This window comes from Typha latifolia, chromosome 5 (assembly GCF_019914945.1).
Source record: "Typha latifolia isolate L0001 chromosome 5, TyphaL0001v2, whole genome shotgun sequence".
In the NCBI taxonomy this organism is placed as follows: domain Eukaryota; kingdom Viridiplantae; phylum Streptophyta; class Magnoliopsida; order Poales; family Typhaceae; genus Typha; species Typha latifolia.
This window is the reverse complement of record NC_133090.1, coordinates 3,133,404-3,160,428: the sequence shown is the minus strand read 5'-3', so window position 1 is coordinate 3,160,428 and position 27,025 is coordinate 3,133,404. Positions and strand designations below refer to the sequence as shown.

Genomic DNA, 27,025 nt, shown 5'->3' with positions numbered 1-27,025 from the left:
GGGAGGAACTAGAGTTTTTGATTATTTTAAGTCTGCCTAATTGTTTTTACATATCTAATTTATTTTGAAACTTAAATATGAGATTATGTATATTTTTAAATATAAGTCAGTGACTCAAATTCTCTAAAAAATAGAAATCTCTCTGTATAAGTAACAGTTCAGCAACTTCTAAATATACAATAATAATTTTAAATATTTCTAACAAACAGTAGAGATTTATATTTGATACGTCAAAAACTAATATTTGGAAGTGGTCGATAGTTTCTAAATACACATAATCTCATATTCAAATAATAAAGTGCATCGAACACGTAAAATAAATATTTGACAACGGTTAGTTTGTCCGAAAACTCAAACTCGGAGGAGATCGCGGTATAAGGTTGCAAAGTTATAATAAATTGTTCGCAAAAAGCTCATTTTTTAGGATTTAAAATTTTTAGATAAGTCAATAGATCAGCAGTTCTTAAATATATCTAGTTTTATGTTTAAGTTTTAAAATAAAATAAACGTGTAAAGAAAAATTACAAGTTGACTTAACTAGTAGAAAGAACTTGCTACTTTTTACCACTTTCCACTATTCACCGAGATCTAGACTGTGGAACTGGACCCCGACAGCTAAGATCGTGTCCTCTGCCAGCGCATCAGAGCAACTAAATACGTCAGGTACACTCGGCAGTCCCTCATCTAAATAATTTTCTTTTATTTTGCTGTAATACTTAAATAATAGCTTAGCTTATTACTGTATACTGTTTTCTCTCATCTTATTCCATTCGACTTTTAAAATTAATTTAATAAATACTCATAATTACTATATTACCTCTCACGTTATTTATTTACACATCACTTCGGTTATAATTAAGATTATGCCCCCCCATCTTTTTTTTAAAACAATCATATTACATAAATATATGTACTTCAACCTAATATAAAGAACAAGTTTGCACCACCTTATTCTGCCAAGCATTCAATGGGTACGTATTATTATCCATTGTATTGTATAGCTATATATCTGTATTATCATATATTATTTGACTATATATTTACAGTATAATGTATTATATGTCTATATGTATGTCTATCACGCATTATATAATTATATATCCGCACGGTTATACATTATATAGCTATATGTTCGCACTGTCATGCATTGCATGTATATATTTCCGCACTATCATATATTTGTATGTCTACATTTATCTTAATACAGATATTTAGAGTATTGAAGTTCATATTTGTATAATTTTATACAAATATACATTATTAGTACTACTATACATCCAATCAATGGTATTCTTTCGTTTGGTATAAAACATCACTAATTCTACATACAAATTCACTATTCTCTAAATATTTTTATTATTAATTTTATGTCACATAAGATATAATTTAATATCAGTATTGAACTAAACATTAATTAGCTCTCTTCTTGTGATTAAAAGTTTACTTAGCATGCTAGGATATGAAAATTTTTACTAAATATCAGAATGCAATGATCAGGGGTAGAAATGTAATTTACTCTTTAAACATGGCTAGATTAAGCCCACATATGCAAATATATCTTAACAAATAGCTTAATATAGTTGAGTGACGTGGCATCATCGTAGCCATGATGGTATCTCTCTCGAGTCCTCAGCTAAGATACCACCACGTCACCCAAAGTCGTATTTATATTAAGTCAACAGAATTTTTAAAGATATTGTTTATTGAAGCCATCTTATCCTTTTAAAACGCCCATGCCCGGGAAGCTCTCGGCTCTCCATTCCGCTATCCTCGCCTACTCCTTTGCCCTTTTCTCTCCTCTTCTCTCTCGCTTCACACTCTCCATTGCAGTTTACCCTAACTACTAGCTACCATTCTATAGAGAGAGAAAGAGAGAAAGAGAGAAAGAGAGAAAGAGAGATGAGGGTTGCAGTGGTAGGAGGAGGGATTAGTGGTTTAGTAGCAGCTTATGACTTAGCTAAAGGTGGGGTTAATGTTGTGCTCTACGAGAAGGAGGACTACTTGGGTGGCCATTCCAAGACCGTCTCCATCGACGGCGTCGACGTCGATCTCGGCTTCATGGTCTTCAACCGTGTAAGTGTTTACCTGCTCTTCTTCTTCTTCTTCTTCTTCTTCTTCTTCTTCTTCTCTCTAGATCTCCATATATATCTCTCTCATTCTCTAGATATCTTTGTGGTCATCTGTGGTATTTAGGTGGTGGTAGCCAACTAGCCATTGCCCAACGGTTGCTTGAATTAAATTCACCTTTGTCTCTGTTTCTTTTTTGGTTTTGTTCACGTGAACACAAAATATAGAGCTGAAGATTTATTAATGAGTTGGGTACTTGGGTCATCTTTATTTTATTTTATTTTATTTTATCTATTTTTTGTTGAGAAATTGATCAAAACTATCCCAAATTTTACTTTGTTATTGTTTGCATTCGGACTTATAGATATTTATCATTCTACTTCTTCATTTTAGATTTAATCATAAAAAATACTCTAATATTAGTTTTTTTTAACTAAAGGTAATCATATACATTATTATAACTCAACTGCAAGTGTAAAATAACCAAAAATACTCTCTCTATCAAGTCAAAAAGAAGAAAAAAAATTGGCAAGACTCTGGATGTGTTTTTAATTTTAAAATTAGTGAAACATTCTTCATTCCTTGGTCCGAAGAAGTTGTTAGGTTAAATTTAACTCAAGATATTTTTGATGATTAAACCCATAATACATCGGTCGAATTGATATTTTTATCAATTTTTTTTTATTTTATTTATCATAAACCCGTAGATAAATCTTTTTATTAAACTGGAAAAGGATAAGCTCTCCAAGAAAATAAATCATAATCAGTCCAAACTATACAAGTTTAGTTCTCTTGATTGACTGATGGGATCTGACTACTAAGATGAGTCATTTTTAGATTATGATTAAAATGTCATTAGTTAGAGTTTAAATAGTAAGAATGTTGTAGGAGGTCTATGATGACTATAGTTTTTATCACATACATAAGATTTATTTATTTTTCCTCATAAATTAAACCTAATTTTTCTAAATTATTCCAGTCGTTGGTTTGAAAAAAAAAATGTAGACCTAATTAGCAAGCAATTACTCCTCCCAAAAGTTGTGACCAATATCTCCCCTAATAAAGCAAACCACTCACCCTTAGGGCTACCTGGAGCAATATAAAATGGTAATTAGGGTGCTCTCTTATCCAAAGTTTAATTGTCATTTTTCCTCATTTTGATACTCTTTTTCTATTTATTTGGTACAAATATACTTATTCCTCCCAACTTCTTTATTATCCACATAGAATCTCTGAGCTAAGATAAATATTTATATAGATTCCTCAACTAAGAAAAAAAAGAAGTAATTATTTGAGGCTTTCTGAACTAAGAATTTTGTTAGGAGATGTATATAAAAAAATGGATGTAGTAAATCCTTTTTATCTCATGGGCCCATAGTAAAATAAGAAGCTGTTGTTGGGTGTACTCTTCTCAGTAGATGATATGTCTCAGTTATGCCATAGATAGGTAGGACCAAGATGTCTCAAATGAGTGCATGAAGATTAAAGAGAGCTTCTTTCCAAAAGGGATCTTCTCAGCAGATTGTCTCATTAATTAAGGAGGTCGAATGGAAATTTCTCCATCAACATTATCTTGGTGGAGATTTTGTCAAAACTTTTCCTTTAATCTAAGTAAAGCAACTTTCACATTTCACACTTGAAACTAGCTAGGAGAGGATTTGGTGGCTCATCATGTCATGTTTGTATAAGGATGGAGCTCATTCTTTTAACAACTTATAAATAGGGCTATCAAAATAATCAAACTGGCACCGTTAAACTCGGGCGCGCTTGATCTTTAAAATATGCTTGAAAATAATTTACGATAAAATAAGTTTGATAAGGTTCGAAATAATTATAATGTATATGTAATATGAGCAATATCTTTTATACTATACTATAATTTTGCTATATTTTAAGATTTACTTAAGTGGATTATTATGTACTATGATCTTATAAAGTTTCTAAATTTTGATTCAATTAGTTTATATATTTAAAAGTAGGCCTTGTTTTAAGTTTGATTCAAGTTTGATCCAGCTCAGAATTTGGCACGAATTAATTAAGACTTAAAATTATTAATTGATCAATTACACATCTGCTTATAAACTTATGGACTAAGTCGTGAATTGGACAATATGAGGCCAATTATTCTCAAATAATATGTCACAGGAACTCTCTACACAATCTTAGTAGTGGATAATGACAAAATAATAATTAAATAAATATAAACGAAATTTAGACTCTAGATCTCTAACAATATCAAGCTTGTAATTGTATACTCCATTAAATAACTATTTAATCTAAAAACTTAAACTGGGACTAAGATGAACAAAGTTTTTATTGTCATATTGAATCATATTCTTTTGGCACACATTCTTAAACTGGCCTTAATTTTCAATTAATGGACTCAAAGAAACACTCTTTTATCTCTATTCTTCTTTTTAATTCTTTTAATTTCAGGTAACATACCCTAACATGATGGAGTTCTTTGAGAGGCTAGGGGTTGAGATGGAGATATCAGACATGTCCTTCTCTGTGAGCTTGGATGAGGGCAAGGGTTGTGAATGGGGCAGCCGCAATGGCTTGGCGAGCTTGTTTGCCCAAAAAAGCAATGCAATCAATCCCTACTTCTGGCATATGATCCGAGAGATTTTAAAGTTCAAACAAGATGTTGTTAAGTAAGTCATATATATATCTTCACATATTTATGCTTGCATTAATTCGGGATATATATATATATATATCTTTTTTTTTTAAATTTTTTTTAATGTATGTTGTAATTTTTCTGATTCAATCCTTCTTTTCTTTTGAGCTTTCTAAAAATCCCTCCATTTGTTTTCGAATTAGCCCAAAAAGGGATAAATAATGGAACAACAATGAACGACGGGGCAAATACTTTGCTAATAACATTCATTTTATTAATAGATTTTTACAAATAACATCATGTATTTTATCTATTTTATAATTTCCACTTCGTCTATGAAGATTTTATAATCTGATTTCTTATAATTTTTTATTTAACATCCTGATATTATTTTAACTAATTAACACTGATTAAATTATTAAAATATTCCCACCATATTTTTTATACATTTTCTCATCGAGAAAAGAAAAAAAAGAAAAAAATAAAACTAAATAATTAATTTATATATTATAGCGATGAAAAAAAACGAGTCGGATTATAAAACTTTTAAAGACGAAATGTAAATTATAAAATAGTTAAAATATAGGGTGTTATTCGCAAAACTCCTTTTATTTAATAGCAGGGAAGATTTAAAACCATACCATAAACCCCGAGGGCTTCGAACTCCAATGTAATGGAGGAGGAGCCAAATCCATATGGCCGTTGCTTTCTTCAATCGTCTCCTGTTCTTAGCGAGGAGGGAATCGACCTCGTTTCTTTCATCTCCACCGCCTCCCTTTTCTTAGCACTTTCAATCGTACAAGATTACGGTAAAAAGGCCAAAACTTGTAGGATTTCTGGTTATTTATCATCTTCTCGCCTTCCCTTTCTCTCGATCTTTTGCTTCTTAAGTTCTCTCGATCATAATCTCGTCTGGGTTTGGAGAATTCAATTGGTTTGTTTCTTGAATGTGGAATTTCGAAACTAAAAGGAAAAAAAAAGGTTTCTCCAGAACGATTTGATCAAAACAAGAAGCTTTCTTGAACTCCGGATCACCAGGTTCGTAATTGTTCAAGAATATGCGTAGGTCGTATCTGATTTGCAAGTTGGGAAAGAGTACTTCTTCTGCATTTGATTGTCTCTGTAGATGTTATAAGTTCTGCAATCTTGTCTAATTGTTCATATTACAATGTTAATGATCTCTAATAGTCTTTATTCTCGTTTTCATGATAGTACTATATATTTTTAATAATGTATAAAAGTATTGAAGTACTACGCTTTCTTCTTCTCTTTTATAGAAATTGATTTATTATCTTGCTATTATTGAAGATACCTTGAGGAGCATGAAAACAATCCTGATCTGGATCGCAGCGAGACTTTGGGGCATTTCATTAAATCGCATGAATATTCTGAGTTATTTCAAAAGGCTTATCTTGTGAGATTTCTGTAGCATTTGATATCATGAAATCCTACAATTTTTATTCTTTTATACTTATTTTGGTTTGGGCAGAAAATTTCTGTCTATGACCATTGATCATCCATGAAACCATGCAGGTTCCCATCTGTGGTTCTATATGGTCCTGTCCTTCATCACGAGTGATGAGCTTCTCAGCTTTCTCTGTGCTTTCATTCTGCCGCAATCATCACCTTCTTCAGGTCTCTTGAATTTCTTTTGAAAATGCTATGTAAATTTGTCTTTGATTGTTGGGTTGGGTTCGTGAGTGTGGTAGGTGGGTTAGGAGTTAGGGGTAGTGGAGAGGGTTCGTCTCTATCACTGGTGAAGAACTGCTGTAGTTAGATGTGATACAGGATAAGAAAACTTATTTGGTTTAAACCTACTCGCGTTATGCTACATACTTATCTTTACTGAACTCATAACTACGCTAGGAAGAGAGCTGGAACTTGGAACTGACATTCAGCATATATGTGTATTATACTGCTAGCAAGATGGAGAAAGTTTTTCTGTAGTTGAAAAGAAGAACAAACATTGTCTGTCTGTGTTACAACAATCACTACTTATCCTAGGAACTAAGGAAGCTTGATTACTCAGTTTTTTCATTTGGCATTGGTGGTCGGTGAGTGTTCTCCTTTTTCTTTCATTCTCTTTGACTTTTTTGGAGGTAGGACGTTTAAGAGTTTTGGCTTTTGTCTGGATTTCTGTTGTTATAAAACTACATTTTCATTCTTTGCTACTATCACTCAATTGCATCTCCTTCACCTTACGGATTTGTTTCAGCTCTTTGGTCGTCCTCAATGGCTTACTGTTAAGAACCGTTCACATTGCTACGTTAATAAGGTAGATTTCACTTTGGTTTTTTCACTTAAAAGTGTCCTCTTGATTAATGAAGTAGAGAATACTCCTGTTCTTGTCAATTTTATATACTTTTGTTCTACTGATAATGATTGATACACGTACTAGTAGGTAAGAGAAGAATTGGAGAACATGTGTTGTCAAATTAAAACCAGCTGTGCTGTGACGTCAGTCTCAAGTATTAGTGGAGGTAGGTTATCTCTTCTAGTAATCTGTATCATTTCTTTCTTTTAAGTTTGTTGGTTATTTCATTTTATTCATGTTTCAAAAGATCTTCAAATAATAAAGATTATCAAGCAATGATAGTATCCTAACAGAAATTGTTGCATTGTGTCTGTTCTTAAGTGGTAGCTGTTGTCCTCACTCTCCTGGCTTATTAGAAACAATTGATGGAAATGATGTAAGTACAGGGACTTCCGAAAGATGGGTACATACAGAAATAGGCTTTTGCTACAGTCCAACACATTCAATAGGGCCATTAGGCTAGACCAGCAAAGAATGAAGCTGATGTGGGATGTTGGCCCCTGATGTAATTTACAACCTTTAAAATCTGTAATCTACGAATCATTTGTGGGCTTAGAACGTGTCGTCTGGACACCTGGAAAACTTCTGCAAAAACAGAAGAGCTGTTTTGCCCGTTCTAATGCCGGCGGCGAAAATGCTTGTACTAGATCTATTTTCATTAGTTGTTTGGTTGTTAGGCTAGCATCTAAATATATGGAACGCAGCCTCATTAGGAGATTATCGAATTATCGGATGAATCATTGAGTTAACTTATCTTCTCCTCTCTAATCTGAAGCTTTTCCATCCTCGCTGCATGCCACCTTGACATCGATTATTCCTAGCTTCCTTCGTCTGTTGGACCCTCCCTCCTTCTTGGGATATCGACCATCTTCACTTTCCTTTTCCTTCACCCTACTGCAACTTGTGCAAATCTTATCCGAAATCCACATCTGCCCTATCCCCACCATTATTACACCACCCATCACTAACACAACCACCATAACTCTATCGTATTTTGCCGTAGCTACAGTCTGAATTTGCGAAGGGCATAAATATAAAAAAGGTAGATCAGGAAGTTACGGATCGAACTCATTTGATTTCGTAATTTTCTGGCTATAATAGAATATCGGGCGAATATTTTTCTCCGATTATGTGGATTGCCTTTCTGCACACGAGCTTGGTTAGGTAGCCGTGATTGGGTCATAACAAGTGGTATTAGAACTACCGTTCCTCGGACACCATGCCAACATCTAGATCCTCGAGACCCCTCGAAGGCACCTCAACTGAAGAGGAAGCAGCAGAGACGTTCAGATCGATCTGGACTGATTCGAGCCGATTTGATCTAAGCCAATCCCTAACTCACCAACGGTTGCTTTTCCTTTTTTTTTGCCAAGGAATTCAGATCTTGTCAAGGTGATGGCTCTGTTGATGGAGTCACGAAGGGCCATGAAAGCATCCACGGAGGCCACGACACACTTCATAGGCGCACAACAAAACCTGGTGGCAACAATGCCCCCGTTCACATCGGAAATCCTGAATCGAAAGATGCTCCCTTTCACAACTAGAATCCTCCACCCCCACCACCACATGATGGAGGACCTAAGAAGCCCACTCCTCCATTAAGAGAACCTCTGCTGCCCACTCCATTAGCAAGGCGACACGGAATGGGTGTTGAACTGCACAGGCCTCCACCTAAGCTACTGGTGGACAATTTCGGCAGGGGGAGGACTTCGATGATGTGGTGCCTCAACAATCCTATTTTGAAGATCCAAAACCTCCACCACCACCTCATTCAAAGTTTGAAGAATATAGAGGATTACCAAAGGGTAAAATGGATGAGGTTATGAAGGAGACCGAGGAGGAGATCTATGTCGACGTCTCCATGTATGCGTGCCCACAAATCGAGCTAGCTTTCGTGCAATCAGGCCTCGATCAGCTTGAGACTAAAGTTGAGATTTGGTTCGATTCTTTTCAGGTTATCCCTCACCTAGAGCAGCCATATACTAACCTCAAATGTCCTTCTCCAAGCTTTGGGCACACCACGGTCTATGGACCCTCTTTCACAAAAAAAAAACTTTGGGCACACCTCTAGTACAACTAGTCCAGCCAAGGCTGCGTAGACACCTATCGACTCGTCGGGTCGTTCCTTGCCTTCGAACCTTGCCCAAATCTACAACTGGGCTGATCCTTGGTCAAACCCTTGCCAAGGTATTCCCCATTTTGGTTGGCCACCTCCTCACCTTGGACGAGCTCCAGTAGACCTTGGATGCATGCAACCCATTTTTAGCTGGCCCAGGATTAGTCTAAGTCAAGCTCACGTCAAACCAACTCGGTAGACTTGGTCTTTTTTGGAGTTTTGGTTTCCCTTTCCTTCCTCCAATTTTAGAGTTGAGGGAAGTTTGCTTGAAGGACCCAAAGGTGGTTGAGCTTGAGTCCAAGAGGTATTAGAGGACTCGAGTTAGACCAGCGGAGCCGCCCAATCCACCTGCACTTGAGTCGGGCAAGATTGATGAAGCGTTTAATCCACCCATAAATTTAAGGACAAAGTGAGCGGAAGCATGATGAAATAATGTGATTTGGGTCATACCGGATCATTTCGTGAATTTTAGGTTTATGACTTGAGTCACTTATCTAGATAGAGAATTAATTTCAACACTTCATTTAAGTTATTTTCAACTTATGTTAGTCGAGTCAGTTTAACATTAGACTTATTATGGTTTGAGTAATAGGTTAGCCTTCAATATATAATGTGGAGTGCAACTTAAATTAAGGATGTTTTGATGAATAAGCTTTTCCGACTGGGGCATTCGAACGTCTGCATCGCGTTCGCAAAGTCAGAGATCCTGTTTTGACCGTTCGAATGCCTAGCAAGGCCATTTGAACACCCGTTAGCGAGAATGATTGTATTATGATTATTTTCTTAGTTGTTTGGTTGCTAGGTTAGCCTCTAAATAAGTGGAAGGCAACCTCATTATGGAATTATCAAAGGAATCATCGAGTTAACCTATTTTCTCTCCTTTAATCTGAAGCTTCTTCCTCCTCGCTCAAACCCTAGCTACGCGCCACCTTGTCTTCGCCTCGCAGGTTATCCCTATCCACCTTCGACTATCGAACCCTCCATCCTTGAGATATCGACCATCTTCTCCCTCATCTTTCTTCACCTTGCTGCACTTTGTGCAAACATACCGGAAACCCACGTCCACTCCATCTCCACCTTCAGCGCCACCACCCGTCATCAACACCTCCACTATAACTTTGCCCATTTTCACCCTAGCTATAGTCTGAATCTACGAAGGGAGTAAATACCAAAAATATAGATAAAAAAGAAAGATATTGGGAACGAACCCATCTAGATTCATAATTTTTTGGCTATGAGAGAATATCTGATAAATATTCTTGTCTGACTGCTCGGACTGCTTTCCTGCTCACGAATGCAAACCAGTAGCTGAGATCAGGTCATAACATAATTCACCAAGGTTATTGATAGTCCAGTCATTTCACTTCCAAGTCTGGACGCACATACATTGGTCCTCGATGTGCCAAAACCCAAACCGATCAGCCCGAGTGCAAGGCTTAGACTAGACTTGAGTCTGCATTGGATTACGAGAGGGTCTAGTTCTAGCTCTGGACTAATTGGTCGAGCACCAATCAACGGGCTGCATTGAGCTAGACTTGGCCAAGCTATACCTCCTTTGCAAGTTTTGTGCTCTTGGACTTGGTTCGGGTGTTGGACGAAATGATTCCAGAGCGATGAAAGGTTTTGAAACAATTATAGATATCTTGAGGACATAGTGGTCAAAAACGTGGTGGATTAATGCGAAATGGGTCTGGTTTGATCATTTCACAGGGACATTGGGCTCGATGGATTAAATCTATTTATCTTTTAATTAATTCATGATGTAAGTCCTTAAGACAAGTCTAGCTAAGTTATGTAAGCCCTTAAGACAAGTCTAATTAAGTTTAAGCTCTTAAGGCAAGTTTAGTTAGGTTAAGTAAGCCTTTAAATCAAAGCCAATTAAGTCATATGAGCTTTTAAGACAAAATTCTAATTCTACTAGTGTAAAGCCTTAAGGCTGGTCATAGCGGGACTCATTGTAGCCGATCTCTATATAAAATGGGTTTGAGCTCCTTTGTTTAACCAAATAAATATTGAAAAATTATTTTAGCCTTAAATTTATTTTAAAAGTAAAAGCACATTAATCTCTCTTCACCACAACCACCACCACCCATTTACTCTCTCCACGGTACTCTACCTTCTTCCTCCACCGTCACCACCGCCGTCATCCCTCTTACAACCGAGATCCACCACCTTCCATCTTCTCCATCAACCATCATTCACCCTAACTGAAGCCTAGATTTCCTTGTTGCAAATTGACTCTAATTGGTCCGTAACAATTTACTTTTAGAATAATTGATGAGTTAACATTCTATAAAAATACAAATTAAATATATAAGAAAACAAAATAAAGAAGGAACTGTTCCTTTCCTCTGACCAATCCTGATTTGCAATTTCTGAGAGTTACTGCTGTAAAGATTTAGGGTATGCAGCCCATGTAAAAAGATTTAAAACGATCTCTTTATCTCATCAACACATTAATTAACCAAGGGTTTGATAATTACATTTATGGGATATGTGCTCTATCTGGATTACAGTGGGATCTTGTCTATCAACATTGTGATAAGTAAGCTAGTTTCTGCAACTTAAAGTTACAGATTCTAAGATTCTAGTAATATGCCACTTCACATGGCAGTCTAGTTGAAAGGCTTGATAATTTCAGAACAAGCTGCATCTCTTTTGCAATAACTCAGCTGTCTCAATATTAGATGTGCTTTTCCTCACATAATAGCTTATGGCAGGATGCTGTGTGCAAGCCATAGACAATTCAGAAGAGACATATGATGGTTGCATAATAAGTGTCCATGCACCTGATGCTATAAAGGTTCTAGGAAGTCAAGCAACATATGAGGAGTTGAAAATACTCGGTGCTTTTCAATACATATACAGGTACTTTGACTTTTTTTTTTACATTGCCTGGATCTGTCTACATCATGCATTTCAAAATTGATTCATTTTTAAAGGAATAACTTCTGGGATTTAAAACATCAACCGCTATTTTTCTGTGCCAAGGAACTTATATTAATCAATGTGATTTACAAATATTTTATTAGGAGCTTAATTTTGTCCTACAACAAGCATTGATGGTGTTTATAGAAATATATAAGCAGTTACAACTTACAACTAATGAAAGGATGATCAAAACTTTCAACTTTATTTGTCTCTCAGAGGTATAATGCCATTGTCATGAGTTGGTCCTTATCCTGTCTATCTAAACTCTCAGTTAAGGTGCTCACCCTGTGTGATGTAGTTTACATGAATAATATGTCATTTTTTTAAGTTGGTCCTTTATTTTCAGTCTGGTTACTTCTTTATTAAGGTATTCACACTGTGCAATTTAGTTGACGACTTGATGTTAAAGCAGTTCCATAAGTAATCAAGCACCAAGATCCGCAGATCTGTTTTTGATATACAATTGTCACCTTGAGTAGAATAGCACAACCATGCACCATTTAGTAAGTAACTAGTCTGGAATTATATTCTTCAAATCAGATAATTTGACTTTGTTCTATTCATCTAATATTATCCGAAAGAACGAAGTTTCTTTCAGACACCTATACTGTAGATAGATAGAGCTTCTTGTCAAAAAAAAAAGTGAAAAAGGAGAATGCTAATATAGAGATCAAAATATCAAATAGATTAAGGCTTTGTCTCAGCAACCAGTCTGCAAAGTGCAAACATATTTTGATGCATAAGAGTTCTAAGGTGATCTATGGCAAGGCCTTCTAATTTCTATTATCAATGTTCCTCTTTTCCATCTTGGCTTCATCTTCTTCCACATTTTGGCAATAGATCACCAATGTAAAATCTTAATTATACTTAGGATTTATCTAAGAGAACTGCTGCCCGGATAGAAGTTCTGCTTGCTGCATGTAGAGAAACTTCAACATTTTAGTGACAGCATAACTTCTGAACTTCTGGAAATGCAAAAGGAATTTCCAATTCCAAGTATTGTCGCATCTAGTATTTCTGAGAGAAACATTACTCAGAGACACCTATACTTGGTTTACCAGAAGTAGTAGGACAGATGTTATCAGAGTTGAATTTGAAATAACCTCATATATGTATCTGTGGAACCGCTATCAAGTAAGAAATCTTGGAGTCTGTTGATTCTAATTTGGTGTGAGGGTTAAAAACTAGTTATATGGCATAGGAGGATATGTTTTTTTTTTTTGGTTTTGTAAACTATATTTGCCACCACAGTTTTTCAGTTTTTTAAGCGAACTTTCCTTTAATCTTTCAACATTTGAATATTGACTCGAAGAATTTCTGTTTGCATTGAATGAGCAGTGATATATATCTCCATCGTGACAAAAATCTAATGCCACGGAATCCATCTGCATGGAGTGCGTGGAATTTTCTTGGGGCTACAACTAATGGCGTATGTCTTACTTACTGGCTCAATGTGCTTCAGGTATGTGATGCAATTTCTTTAAATACTTTCTCATAATCCATCGATTGAACATAACTCTATGCAATAATTTTCATCTTTGTTTTATAATAATTACTCCTTTTGCACATTAAATATTATCTCATTATTCATGTTGATTCACAGAATCTTGGCTCTACTGGTCTGCCTTTTCTTGTGACACTGAATCCTCCTTCTATTCCTAAACATATGCTACTTAAATGGACTACTAGCCACCCTGTTCCATCAGTTGCAGCCTCAAAAGCTTCTCTTGAGTTGAATCATATTCAGGGCAAGAGAGGAATATGGTTTTGTGGGGCATATCAAGGTAAGCTTCTTTTTTTTTTTGAAATTGTGAGAAGGTAATTTCATATCTGCTTGATTGTACTCTTTCTTGAGAGACTGCCTTTATTGTATGATATTCATGTTATTATATCTTCTTATTTGGTAAATTTTCTTGGAAATTCTAGGACCACATTGTGGTATAAGGTCTAGAAAAATAAAGGAATTATATTGTTTGCGAACAATATGAAGCAGACAGGTTTTAGTAGGTCATGGCTTGGATGTTTGCAAACAAGATGTTGTTGCGCTTATGAGGACCTGACAATTATATTGGATCTAGGATGAACCAATGAGATTACCGTCCTGCAGATTTAGCTACCCATGATGTGACCCTAATGATGAAGCTCAAGACAGATGTAGGACGGAGAAGGGGAGAAGTAGTCACTCAATTCTAGGACTTATTTAGACTTCTGTATTGAATTTGGTGTTCATCATTACATTCTGAATGTTATTGTCAGTGTTTATAGATCGGATAAACTGGAACTAGGTCTGTTTTTATTCCATATTTTATAAAAGAGAGAGAGAGGAGATGAAATTGAAAGACTTCCAGTGAGCAGGTGAGAGAATAATTTCTTGAGAATAGTGTGCCAGCAGTAATTCTGAACATGAAGGTGAAAAGTGGTAATTTGTGAAAAATATAGGAAGAGGAGGAGAGAAAGTCAAGGAAACTCTTGGAAAAAGATTTAACAGAAAGATAAAAATACCTGTATGAGGGCAATGAAGCCCATCAACAATAGATATTCCAGAAAGAAACTTTTATACTTGAAAGATCTAATATTTGTTATTTAATTTTCTGCATGATATGAAGTATAAACTCTAATTAAGCCTTTTTTTACAGGTTATGGCTTCCATGAGGATGGACTCAAGGTAACATCATACTGTGGTTGTGGTAGTCGTTAATTGTTATGCACATCAGAAATTTTCTCATGAAAATAGCTTTTTGTGTTTTATTTTTATCTTCTGTTCATATTTAACTATCTGTCTCAAAATGTAACACTCAGACTACAGAATTGGACGCAAAATGAACTCTCAGATTTCATGCAGGCTGGAAAAGCTGCCGCAAGTGATGTGCTTGGAAAAAGATCCATTATTCTTGAGAATCAAAAACATATGGTGCCTTCGCTGATGGAAACAGGAGCACGACTTCTAGTAACACGATTTCTTGAACAATATATCTCAGATGGTACTGTAACGTAAGTGAAATGTTGCAAGAAATATGTATCTGATATTCTCTGTCATGAAAATTGTGACGGTCTAGGCCAGCCAGTCCCTGTCAGGTGCTCTGTGCAAGGCATCTTTCTCTCTGGAATCAAGACACACCAAGAGGGATCACAATTATAGAGATACTATGATAGGTAATACTAATATTTCATGCTGACGTATACTTATGTGCAGGTTGCTAGAAGATGGGGGTACTATTTTCAGTTTTGGACGAACCAGCAAGAAATGTGGCCTAAAATCTGTTTTGAGAGTGCACAGTCCCTTGTTCTACTGGAAGGTTCTTTTAACTACTTAAGCTTTATTTTCTCAATTATTCTCCTTTAGGTGTTGAGTAAATACAAATAGACAGTAATTTTCAGCTAATGGCTTGTTCTTTTTCTACATTATTCCAAATATTACATACCATTATTTTAATTTGTTTTTCTGCAGATTGCTGCAGAAGCTGATCTAGGCCTAGCAGATGCATACATAAATGGATATTTTTCCTTTGTTGATGAGCAAGAAGGTCTTGTTGATCTTCTTCTGGTAAAGGAAAATCAACAAGCTTGTAACCATAGAGAATTGCAATGGTGAATTTTTAGTCTAAGCCTCACTTGTTCCTGCAGATTCTTATTGCTAATAGGGATCTGAAAAAGGCTTCAAGCAGCTTTGTGAATAAAAGGTTTATCCTCTCTTACTTTTTGCTGCTGTACACATGAGCGAGGATGTGCATGTATATGTGCGAGCATTTGCATGTGGGAGGGGGAAATCTCTCATAACTAATAATCGACTTTTTCCTTTTGGAATGATCAGGGGTTGGTGGACACCATTGCTTTTAACAGCTGGAATTGCATCTGCTAAGTACTTTTTCCGCCACATTTCAAGGCAAAATACTTTGACACAAGCTCGTCGAAATATCTCTCAACATTATGATCTGGTCAGTCTAGGAAATATCATATCAAATGTGCAATTGCATGTTATATATTTCAACCTGATCATTCTTTAGTTTCTTTTGCACCACAGTGATTATTGTCCAAGCACTGGGTTTATCTAATTACCAGGCACAGCCTAGGACACTGATTTAGTATATAGTTAAATCATTCATATAATCAGCACCCTTTCTGTTGTCGGAGAAGATTTGATCTCCATAATTGTGACACTATCAAGTTGATCTTTGAAGTTGGAGTACCAGTGGGATACATAATTACAATGCAAAATATGCATATTAAGCTTTGTTACAAATTTTTGTATATATTTTTTTCATTATATGTGCAGGGGCTGGGAAATACCATTTGAGACATGTACTTACATCTTGGTCTTTCTTGTGATACAATTCTATAAATATTTTGTAATAAATGCAGGGAAGGAGAAATATCTGGACCTCTGGAAATAGTAATTTTATTGCTTTTGCTGAATCAATACCTCTTATGATATTGAATCCAAGATCTGTGCCTCTCATTTTCACGATGTTTAGCTTGGAGGAAATCCTTGCTGACTTCTAATATTAGGTAAATTGAAAGAAATATAACAAACACCTCACCCAAAGCATTGGGCAAGTTTAAAACCGTGGGATGATGTAGAAATATAGCCTAATCTAGGACTCACAAAATTAGAAGATGGAAAGCGAACATAGCCGCACAAATTTTCTGATTCTAGCCATTTTCTCTTGAATGGGCAAATTTCCTTTTTAGACATTCTCTTGAATTTTATATCGATTGTTTATTGTTAATATATACTGCTTGCAGTGTAGTTGATGATTGCTTAATCTTTATAGCAATTTCTTTTACATGGATGTCTTTAGATGTCAATGCCATACTATGACATATTGACAGCTAGAAATCTTTGTAAACTAATTTTATCAGTTGCAAACCTAAACCATAAAATTAATGTAAAATCTTTGTAAACTAAATTGCTTTTACCAGACACTTCATGTGAAATGTGAAAAGTTTTTAATCAGTTCACTTTGTCAAGCTTAATAGTAGGAGGAAGTGAAGAACTAAGAATATCTCTGTTTCCTGATCTACTACCCGAGGACATATATGAAGTGATGAAGTTACCATTTCTGTATCTTATATTGCTTTTTGGAGATATTTGTTTTTGAAATATCAAAAGATTCTCCAGCTGTCAATTTGTAATTGGAAAGCACTAGATAGATCCATAGTTTCTCTTGGTAGAATTGCTCTGCGAGCAAATTTTGATAAGAAGATACATTTTGTCCATAACAAGATTCGCTCTCCTAAGTTTTTCTGTCTTTTGACATTTTCTCGATGTAAGTTGTGCTAACTTTTCATTCTTATTACATAAATACAGAAGCTGACTAGATATATTTTGGTTACAGAGCAATGATTTCTTCTCTTTATTTTTGGATGAGACGATGACATACTCATGTGCAATTTTTAAGGTTTGCACTTTGTACTTAAGTTTCACTGTCATCACAATTATTATGAGCCTTTCTGCAGAAGGATCTGAATAGCATTCACATATCACCTGACAGATGGAGAATGAAGACTTGAAAGCTGCGCAGATACGGAAAATTTCTCTCCTAATTGACAAAGTAAAGCTCTTAATCATTTTTGTTGTTTTTTTTTTGGTCCCTACTCTCATCTTTTGACTACTTAATTCTTATTATGTTATTTTCATTTAAATCATCAAGGCTAGAATTGAAGGCAAGCATGAAGTTCTAGAGATTGGTTGTGGTTGGGGAAGTCTAGCAATAGAGGTTGTGAAGCAAACTGGATGCAAATATACGGGAATTTCCTTATCCGAAGAGCAACTCAAGTTTGCTAAAAGAAAAGTGAAAGAAGCTGGTTTAGAGGTTTTTTCTTCAGCTTTCTTTGGAATTTTTGTTCCAATGGTCACTTTATGGCTTTTATCAAATAGCATCAGTATATTCATTTTATAAATTTAAATCTCAACAGTAGAGTAGGATCAGTTTGAACATTTAACTTACAAAGTTCTCTTCTCAGGACCGCATAACATTCCTGCTATGTGATTACCGCGAACTACCAGGTTCCCACAAATATGACAGGATTATATCTTGGTACTGACTACAATCTTCAAAAGATCCCTTACCTGCAGAAAGATGGAACTTCTTTGCTGATGTTGCTTTTCTTGCAGTGAGATGATCGAAGGAGTTGGTCATGAATACATGGAAGAATTCTTTGGCTGTTGTGAGTCTCTTATGTCTGAGGATGGTGTATTTGTTCTCCAGGTAATTGTTAATGCTGTATTTTCCTAATTATGTTGTAGCATCATTAGTTATTCAGATTTTAGCTGTGTTTCTTCTTTGGGAGAATCATTATGTAAATCACCAATCATTGTATCTTTATATATGGAAATTATGGGAGTTGACTAGTCATCTAAGTTTTTACGCTGCGTGGATTCTTGATCCATTTCCTTCTGTGAAATATTGCAAATTCAAATATCGTTCCAGTAAGTGTCCTTGTTAGATCCCTTAAATTTCAATGGGAGAGACGTATTTAATCTTTATTTTACAAGCAATATATCAGCTGTCTGCAATTACTAATGGCCTGTGGTCGGGAGTGTAATAGTCACAATGCTACTGTAAGTTAGATCCGAGGATATATTGAAGGTAATTTTATGGCCATAAGTTGGATAGTAATTCATTTACTGTAGGAACTTTCTCCAGTTGAATATTCCACAGAGCCATGCTTTCTTTCCATGCAAAAATTATTTAATTTAGGGATGCATCATAAGCATGTCATACCTTAACACGCTGGCATAAATTTTATCAAAACAATGCATTTCTTAGCCCAACAATAAGTGTGCATCATTATCTATTTATTGGTTAGTATCATGGAACCCAGTTTTGGGCTTTTGGCCGATTCTAATCCTACCCTGAAACTAGTCTGTTGACTAATTTCGGTGGGATATCACCGGATCGACCAAGTTTTGGCCAAAAATGGCCAAAACAAATGAATCGGTAGAGAGAAAAGGAGAGAGAGGGAGCATAGCAAGAAAGAAAGGGAGAAAGAGAGGGTGGATAGCAAGAAAGAAAGAGAGAAAGAGAGAGAAGAGAGTGAAGAGCACATTGGAGAGGTTGCCGGAGCTGGATCTACGTTGGAAGAGTTCGCCAGACGTTGATGTAGGCCGGAACTATATTGGAGAAGCTTGCTTAGGAGAGAGTGTGAGTAGGAGAGGAAGGTGAGAGTGCGTGGGAGAGAAGGGAGAGGTTGGGTTCGGAGTTCTTTTTGGAGAGGGAGAGTGAGAATAGAGATGAGGAGATGGAAGAGACAATTAGTGGGAGAGTTAGTGGGAAAGAGAGTTAGTGGGAGAGAGAAAGTTAGCGGGAGAGAGAATTGGAAAAAAAATATTTGTATGAGAGGGGAGAGAGATTGCGATTAAGAAAATACTATTTTTATTTTTTAGATTTCATATATGAATAATTTATATTTATATCATATATTATTTTTTCTAAAACTTTTACTATTTTTTTGTATTTTAAAAATGATTTTAAAACATAGGCCAATACGAACGGATGATACTGCGGATATATATTGTTTTTTCAGATGGCTAATTTAGATCTTGATCTCGATACTTGAAACTTTGTCTGTAGGTTAACTACTTCTTTCAACGGAACATGCCCTGAGAATCAAATTTCATTGATCATGTCAATAATAACCTGCTTCAGCACTCTATCTCATGTTTGGAGCTTTTGCACATATGTGCAACCTTTTGCAGTTTCCTTCTTTTACAAGTTTAGATTGTTGTAATATGACAACTGAAAAGACATATATCTGAGGCTGAAGACTGCTGCTTTAACAAGCTAGTTTCAAGATTAGAAAGTGCGATGGTAGAGTTTAATATGCTCAACATGGAAAAGTTGACATAATTTACAAAACAAAAGAAGACATATCTTTGAAAGTAGTCTTCTAAGCATTTCTGATGGCTTGCTTATGCGAAACTTTATTTACATGTTTTCATAAATTGTCGATTACTGGTCCATGATAGTAGACCTTTAAAGTATTTTCGACGGTCTAACTTCTGGTTGACATGAATGCAGTTCATCTCAATTCCAGATGAAAGATATGATGAATATAGAAGGAGCTCTGACTTCATAAAGGAATACATATTCCCAGGAGGATGTCTTCCTTCTTTAAGCCGTTTAACATCTGCGATGTCCAAGGCTTCTAGATTCTGGTAACCATTAATCTCAAGTTTGTAATACTATATTATTTGGATGGAATAGCACGTCTTTTCTTCAATTGATGTCCTAAACCTTCATGTAATCATTGATAATCTGATATATTCTCCAAATTGCAGTGTAGAGCACCTAGAAAATATTGGCATCCATTATTATCAAACATTGAGATGTTGGAGGAGCGATTTTATGGCAAAAAAACAGTATGTATTTGCCTCCTTTTGCATATGACATAATTAACTTTCTGATCTGGATTTATCACTTGAGATTTCTGATATAAGAATTCCATGTCAAATGATGGCACAGTCCCTTGAACTCCAGATGCTATTATGGTTCACCTATAAACTATTCCAACCTTTTTTCCTCTTAAATTAAATAATTTTATTTGCAACAAGAAATTTTAATTGCTGATATATTAACTGTGTTCCATTTCTGTTCAATTCTTTAAGAATTGCACACTAGTTCTTTGACAGGCTGTGGTAAAAATCAGTTTGTGTATATCAGGTTTTATTCATTGGTATGGAGAGGATTAGTTTTGATAAAACAAAGTAACTCGGTTTTGCATTTTTTGTAAGGTCTAGCAAAACATGGGTTACAGAGATGAATCCAAACATACAAACTATATAGAATTCATTCATTTCTTTCATTTTACTTATTGTCTGTGAATAATGATTGTATTTCTACTGTGATGCTATTCTTTACTAAATCTATTCCTTTTTTCCTGGTAAACTGAGGTTAGACTTTATTACTAGTTGTAATGCAAAGTTACTCTGGTTTTCAGTGACATTCTGGCCCTGGGTTTTGATGAAAAGTTTATCCGCACATGGGAGTATTATTTCCTATATTGTGCAGCTGGCTTTAAGTCACGAACACTGGGAAATTATCAGGTACTAAGATTAACATCATGCTCCATTTACTATTCAATTCTCTTTAGCATGAAGTGGTTTCAACTTGTAATTTTTTTTGTGGGACCATCTTCTCATTATTTTCATCAGGTTTCTTTAACAGCAAATAGATAGCAAAAATAAGATCCAAACAAAGATGATTCAGAGGGTTTTAGTTACTTTGTTTTTTACTCTGAAATATAAGGTTTAGGTGGGTGTTATTAGTACTTGGTAGAGTTTGCATGCAAAGTAAAACATCCAAACCTCCAAATACACGTGTAAATCGCGTGGGTAAATCTCCCCACGCAGTGCATCACATGACCTGTTAGTACTAGGATTTCACAAGGCACACAACAACACAAATTCACCATAAATAAACTCAACCATAAGAGTCCGGATACAAGTTCCACAAGCCACAACAAGCCTTCTAGATACACATCCAAAATATAATGCTAAAGTCCAAAATACATCGTCAATCATAACGCCCTCGCAGGGGCTCAATACAACTAATAGACATACTGAAATAGAAAGGCAGCTACTCTTCGCTACCTGCACCTGCGTCCCCTAGCTCTGAAATAATGCCACCAAGAGGTGGTGAGCTCACAGCCCAGCGAGTAAAATCCATACAGTTTTAACAATGAAATCACATGTGCATATCCAATGCATGCCTATAATTGCTAGCAATAACAATATGCTTATTGAAATGACTTATGAGTTACTAGATTAATGCAATCAATAAAGATTTTACGTCACTATTCTGGAACATGCTAGTTACTAAACGTATCAAGATGAGTCAACACAGATATCATGCTTGATACAATTTCATACAAATCCCAATCATAGTGTTTACATATTATGCATAGCAATAAAAGAGTAATTTAGTCATCTCATGCCCACCGAGACATTAATCATACTTATCATAGCTCACCGAGCTATTCACCACACAGGGTAAATACCCTCAAGAAAATCATCCATCACATAACCATCCATCATCTTATACATCGAGGGGGATATATATACATCTAGCGGTAATGCCACCTACACGTGTCTGGCGACACTACATGTGACCAGTTGTCTGTGGCTATCAGACTAAGGACCCCGGTCGTAAGCCCATATCTCACTCTCTCTAAATCATCACCGCCCTCAGCGGGAGAATCGGGAGCCCTCGGCTCATCAACGGACGCCCTGACCCTGCGTCGTCGGGTACCGCTAGAGATATATCCCCGCCTCACAATCACGTTCTTCTATCATTATAATATAGTCATGACTATGCAGTATAATTACCTGAACGCCACACAGGCTCCCGACCTCAGGTGTAGGCCGCTAATAGTATAATCATATAAAATACATTCTACCCTTAACCCTGGGCTGAGTGAGTAGGGGCATTGCCTAGTTAGAATTTGACTACTAATGATAGGTGAAAGTGGTGTAGTGTCGGTGAGTGTATAAGTTATGTCATAGTTATCATAATCGTTATATTTTATATTCACAATAAATATTTATGCCAGAGTTTATCATACAGGATACATGTAGAACATCGTTACACTAATGTATATGCTAACACTAACATTCTCATAATATCATGATGAATAAGTTATCAATAATTGCACGTCAAGATATATCATGGTACACTAGATGCATGGATTAATATCGACATTTTCTACAGTGACATGAAAGGTATAATAATTTAACTACATTATTTTAGACTTGTATAAACTTTATTCGCCTGGGGTCTCCACAGTACACTAAATCTCCTCAGCTAGCCGGCTCCTCCGGAATCCCAAAATCCTCCTCGCGTAGTGTAAATCCTATTAATTCACGCAAATAAGGCTATACGTAAGATCAGTAAACTAATAGAATAAATTATCTTATTAGATAATTTATGTTTAGGCATATACATGAGTCAAGGTCTCATAGGGTGAGTTCTATATTATCCTAAAATTCACATGATAATAAATGGTCATTACGGGGATGGTTAGGCTAATTAATAAAGTAAAAGTAGGTAAACAAGGTTATAAGGTCCAAATGACCCCAAATGGGCTAGGCTGGGGGGTATTGGGTTGGGCCCAAGCCCAACTCAGTAGGTAAGGAGGAAATAGCTCGTGGGCTGCAGTTTGAACTGCAGCCCACAGGCCTTGCGGGTTCATGGGCTACGGTCTGAACTGCAGCACATTTAGCCTTATGGGCTCATGGGCTGCGGTCTAGACTGGAGCCCATATAGCCTTATGGGTTGTGGTCTAGACTGCGGCCCACAAGCCTCGTGGGCTGCGGTCTAAGCTACAGCCCAACAAGGGTGTGGGTGGGGGTTAAACAGCCCCCACCCCTCGCACGTCCTTCCCTTCCAAGGAAAGGAGACAGAGGGAGGGGAGGGAAGATCCACAAGGCCGCAGCGTCGGCGACGCAGCCCCGAGGCCATCGGCACAGTCAACGAGGCTGCGGCGTAGCGCAAGGCCGAGAAGGGTAAGTAGAGGGGAAGAAAAGAAAGAGGGGAGGAGGGCCTGACGGCGGCGGGCTGCGCTCCATGGCCAGCGGCCATGGGGGGTCCTTCCTCCCTTCATCAAGGGCCTGAAGCCTGACTAGGGAGGGTTTCTCTCCTTCCACCGGAGCCCTCGGACCGGCGGCCGGACGCGGGGTCGTCGGCCGCCGAGGACAATCGTGAGAGGGAGGGGGGCTAGCTACCGAAACTAAACGATGAGGTTGAGGCTTACCGCGATCCGCTCTCGGCTTCGTCGGCTTTGGGGCTTTGTCGACCCCGGCGCTTCGTCGGCTTTGGGGCTTCGTCGGCTCCGGCGTCAGGAACCCGAGAGAAAGGAGAGGGAGAGAGGTAGCAAGGTGGAGAAGAAATGGGCGGTGGGGAGAAAAGGGGGATTAATGGAGGTGGGGAAGGTGGCGTGCACAGCAAGGGAAAAGGAAGAAGAAGAAAGGAGAAGAGAGGACGGGGGGTAGGCATCTGTGACGCATGCGCTCGGCGGGTGAGTCGGGGATTTTTTTTTTTTTTAAAGTTTACGGGTGTTACACAAAGAGACATCAAGAGGTGAATCTCTTGATGTCTGAAATATAGGCTTCCATATTTATTCTACTGGTTGCTGTAAATATGTGAATCTCTTTCCTAGAAAAATTTGATTTTTATTGAACTCATTTACCAACAACAGGAAACTTAAGTTACCACATTTTATCATTGACAATATTAGAAAATAAAACAATTATTGACTTCCTTATAAGGCTTCTAGATTTGTAAGATTGTTGGTGATGCATAATGGATGGTTTAAAGAAATTATATCATCTCATCGAACGAGCACCATAGAGCTGGTTATATATGAGAATTAGGATCATTATGAGGTGGTGGTCATGTGGTAGATTCTGTTGGGGCCTTTGAGAAGGAAAGAAAGAGGAAGTTAGCTGCGGATATTTAGATGTTAGGAGGGGAAGGCAGTTCTAATTTGTGTCTAGACGGAGAGAAAAAGAGGTTACATGTGGCAGAAGGGTCTTAAAATATTTTAAATCTGATGGTAATGTCTTCTATATATTATTTATGGTTAAATATATTTTACCGTTATGCATTTATGGCCAAAATCATTTTATCCCTTTGTATTTCAAAAAGTATCAAAACATTTTTTGTACTAAAGTGAGACATAATAGTTTTTCAGTTAAATTTAATTGAGCGTCGCGTCATTTAACGGTATTATCTCAAACACCTGCATATTTTGATCAATGAAGAGATTAGATCTGGTCTATATTTCCCACACTTGAAAAAAATGGAATGACATTTAGAGATTCAATCTCACAACAATCTATAAGTTCACTTAAAGGAAGTAGAAGAAGAAGAAAATCTCTTTCTTTTCATGAAAACAAAGCCATATTCATCTTTACCAGATACTTCAATCCTGTTTTCTAATAACAAAGTGAGGAAAACTAACAGAAACTAACTTGTATTTTGAATTTAAAACCTCACCCACATAAATCAGATTTAACTACAGAAGACAAAATTACATATAAGGAATATAAATAAATGACAAATTAGGAAAAAAGAACTTAAATCCACCTAGACATGACCAATAAGACAACAAAACCAATTGACGACTCTCTACCTTGAAAGTTTGTGTGGGTCATCCATCTCCTCATCGATGCCATGTGCTGAAAGTTTTGATTGAAACCGATCCATTTTGGCAATACAATTTGTCTAAGAAGACTACCGTAGAGAAGTATTTCAAATTTTCTTTTTCAGGAAACTATGAGTGAAAAAAGAACATACCAGTGTTGTGGTATGTTGTATTTGCATAGCTTCACCACCCAAATCTCATTCCGCCTTTCCAGAATATACTCCAAAACTCCACAATTCAGGTGGTAACTTATTATCCAATTATCATTGTTGCAATTAGACCATTGTGAAGAAAAGGCTACAAGTTATGCAATCATCTAATTCAGGTGTCTTCATATATAGCAAGAAATCAGTATGCCATTCTTTCCAAACACATGATAATATCGATATTCTAGAACCGAAGAATCTTCTAAACTGGATTGATGTTTCATTTGGATAATCTTATAGAAAATTCAATGATGCAGGACAACGTTTTGATTGTAGAGTTGAGAAGAAAAAGTAGGAAGAAATAATCAAACCCGTGGAATCCACCAATCGGGGTGTCGGAATCCATCGACGTTGGAATCCACCAATAAACACTCAATAGGCAAAAGCTCTCAAAATATTTATTAACCTATAAAAGATGATTACAAGTCTTTATATAGGCAAAATAAAGTAAAAGACAAAAGACGAAAATAGTCCTAGAAGGTGACTAGTCATAATCCTCGTTAAGCTAAAGGGCCACGGGTGCAGCCCTTTTGTGCTTATGAGAATAAACATGATGAAAAGTGGTGTCCCCATCATCCAATTTGATGCTTCCAATGAAACATCCGGTTGAATTTCACTGATAAATAAATTGATCTTGGTTCGTCCTCATCCTTTGGCAGCAGTGTTTGCATTGCATGTGGTTGGAGACAGATGCATTATCCATTTGCTGTAATCTTTTTTATTTACTTGTCTGATCACGATCTATTTGATATACCTTTTGCCCAAATTGTTGTAAATTTTATGATGTGCAACTTTGTTTTTAATATACAACAATACTTCTTCAATATCTCTTATTTATTATATGCAAAAACCTTTTGGAGTTTCAGTCAGCAGCCATCTTCTCATTGCACTAGGAATTAATGTTTTTACTGACTAATGCAGATGGTATTTTCACGTCCCGGTAACCTAAAGGCCTTCAGCGACCCATATGAGGGTTTTCCATCAGCCTAATGGTGTCCTTGTATATCTTTCACCTGGAAATGCTTCTTGCAATCCGTGGTGTCTCCACATCTATTCTCTACAACTTCTTAGAGTATGTCGGTTTTGACGCCATTTTTTCCCTTAGGAGGGCAAATTTTCTTCAATAGATGGAAGTACAATACTTGCGATGCTCCATGCAAGAGCATGCAGCACAATAACAGATCCTGTGCCCAGTGGTGACATTTAATTGGAAGTTCGAGGAATCCACTGAAACGGAATGCTTGGAGAAACAGTAGAGCAAAATAAACCTTCACAACAATTTAATTCTTCTTTACTTTTATTTTACTTTAAACGGATAAAATTAAACAGGTTCTAGCTTATATTGCTCATTGAATTTATTGAGTTGTATGTAAGGAACTGGCATTACAAGTGAAAGGGGAGAAGGCACAAGCATTTGATGCAGGTAAATGAACTGGTCTTACCTGCAAAGAGGTAGACATGTTACAAAAACTTAAGCAGTTTACGGTAGTTGGTCAACAACGTATACCATGTTTAAACACTCCCAGGTAGTTTTGTGCAGGTTAGTGATATAGCTAGAATTGAGGAGGCCAAAGTTATCAAGTTGAATATCTATAGGAAAAAAAGGACTTTTGTGTGTTTCATTGTCA

The 27,025-nt window shown here is 36.4% G+C and overlaps 1 protein-coding gene across 3 annotated transcripts; it reads left to right on the top strand.

The window, feature by feature from the left end:
* The first annotated feature begins 1,717 nt into the window (after positions 1 to 1,717).
* Positions 1,718 to 27,025, top strand: LOC140788053 (uncharacterized). 3 transcript variants are annotated; one of them, XM_073137157.1, is made up of 24 exons: positions 1,718 to 2,073; positions 4,504 to 4,721; positions 5,996 to 6,101; positions 6,221 to 6,322; positions 6,903 to 6,962; positions 7,089 to 7,167; positions 11,838 to 11,985; positions 13,387 to 13,510; positions 13,652 to 13,832; positions 14,685 to 14,713; positions 14,891 to 15,039; positions 15,242 to 15,344; positions 15,497 to 15,592; positions 15,673 to 15,728; positions 15,860 to 15,983; positions 17,385 to 17,447; positions 17,541 to 17,600; positions 17,700 to 17,861; positions 18,013 to 18,086; positions 18,164 to 18,257; positions 20,070 to 20,206; positions 20,330 to 20,410; positions 20,989 to 21,094; positions 26,319 to 27,025. In XM_073137157.1, the coding sequence occupies exons 1-24, from the start codon at positions 1,900 to 1,902 to the stop codon at positions 26,385 to 26,387; spliced, it is 2,595 nt and encodes an 864-aa protein (XP_072993258.1). In that variant the 5' UTR covers positions 1,718 to 1,899; the 3' UTR covers positions 26,388 to 27,025. The 3 variants fall into 3 exon arrangements, with proteins under 3 accessions (XP_072993258.1, XP_072993260.1, XP_072993259.1); XM_073137158.1 differs by lacking the exons at positions 1,718 to 2,073; positions 4,504 to 4,721 and adding an exon at positions 5,333 to 5,496; XM_073137159.1 differs by lacking the exons at positions 1,718 to 2,073; positions 4,504 to 4,721; positions 5,996 to 6,101 and adding an exon at positions 5,332 to 5,496.

What these genes read in the sequence shown, in the direction of transcription:
- LOC140788053 (XM_073137157.1), top strand. Translation starts at nt 1,900, where the DNA reads ATGAGGGTTGCAGTGGTAGGAGGAGGGATTAGTGGTTTAGTAGCAGCT. An exon ending in TATTTCAAAAGGCTTATCTT is followed by an intron (nt 6,102 to 6,220) that starts GTGAGATTTCTG and finishes GAAACCATGCAG; the next exon opens with GTTCCCATCTGTGGTTCTAT. An exon ending in GATTTTATGGCAAAAAAACA is followed by an intron (nt 20,411 to 20,988) that starts GTATGTATTTGC and finishes TCTGGTTTTCAG; the next exon opens with TGACATTCTGGCCCTGGGTT.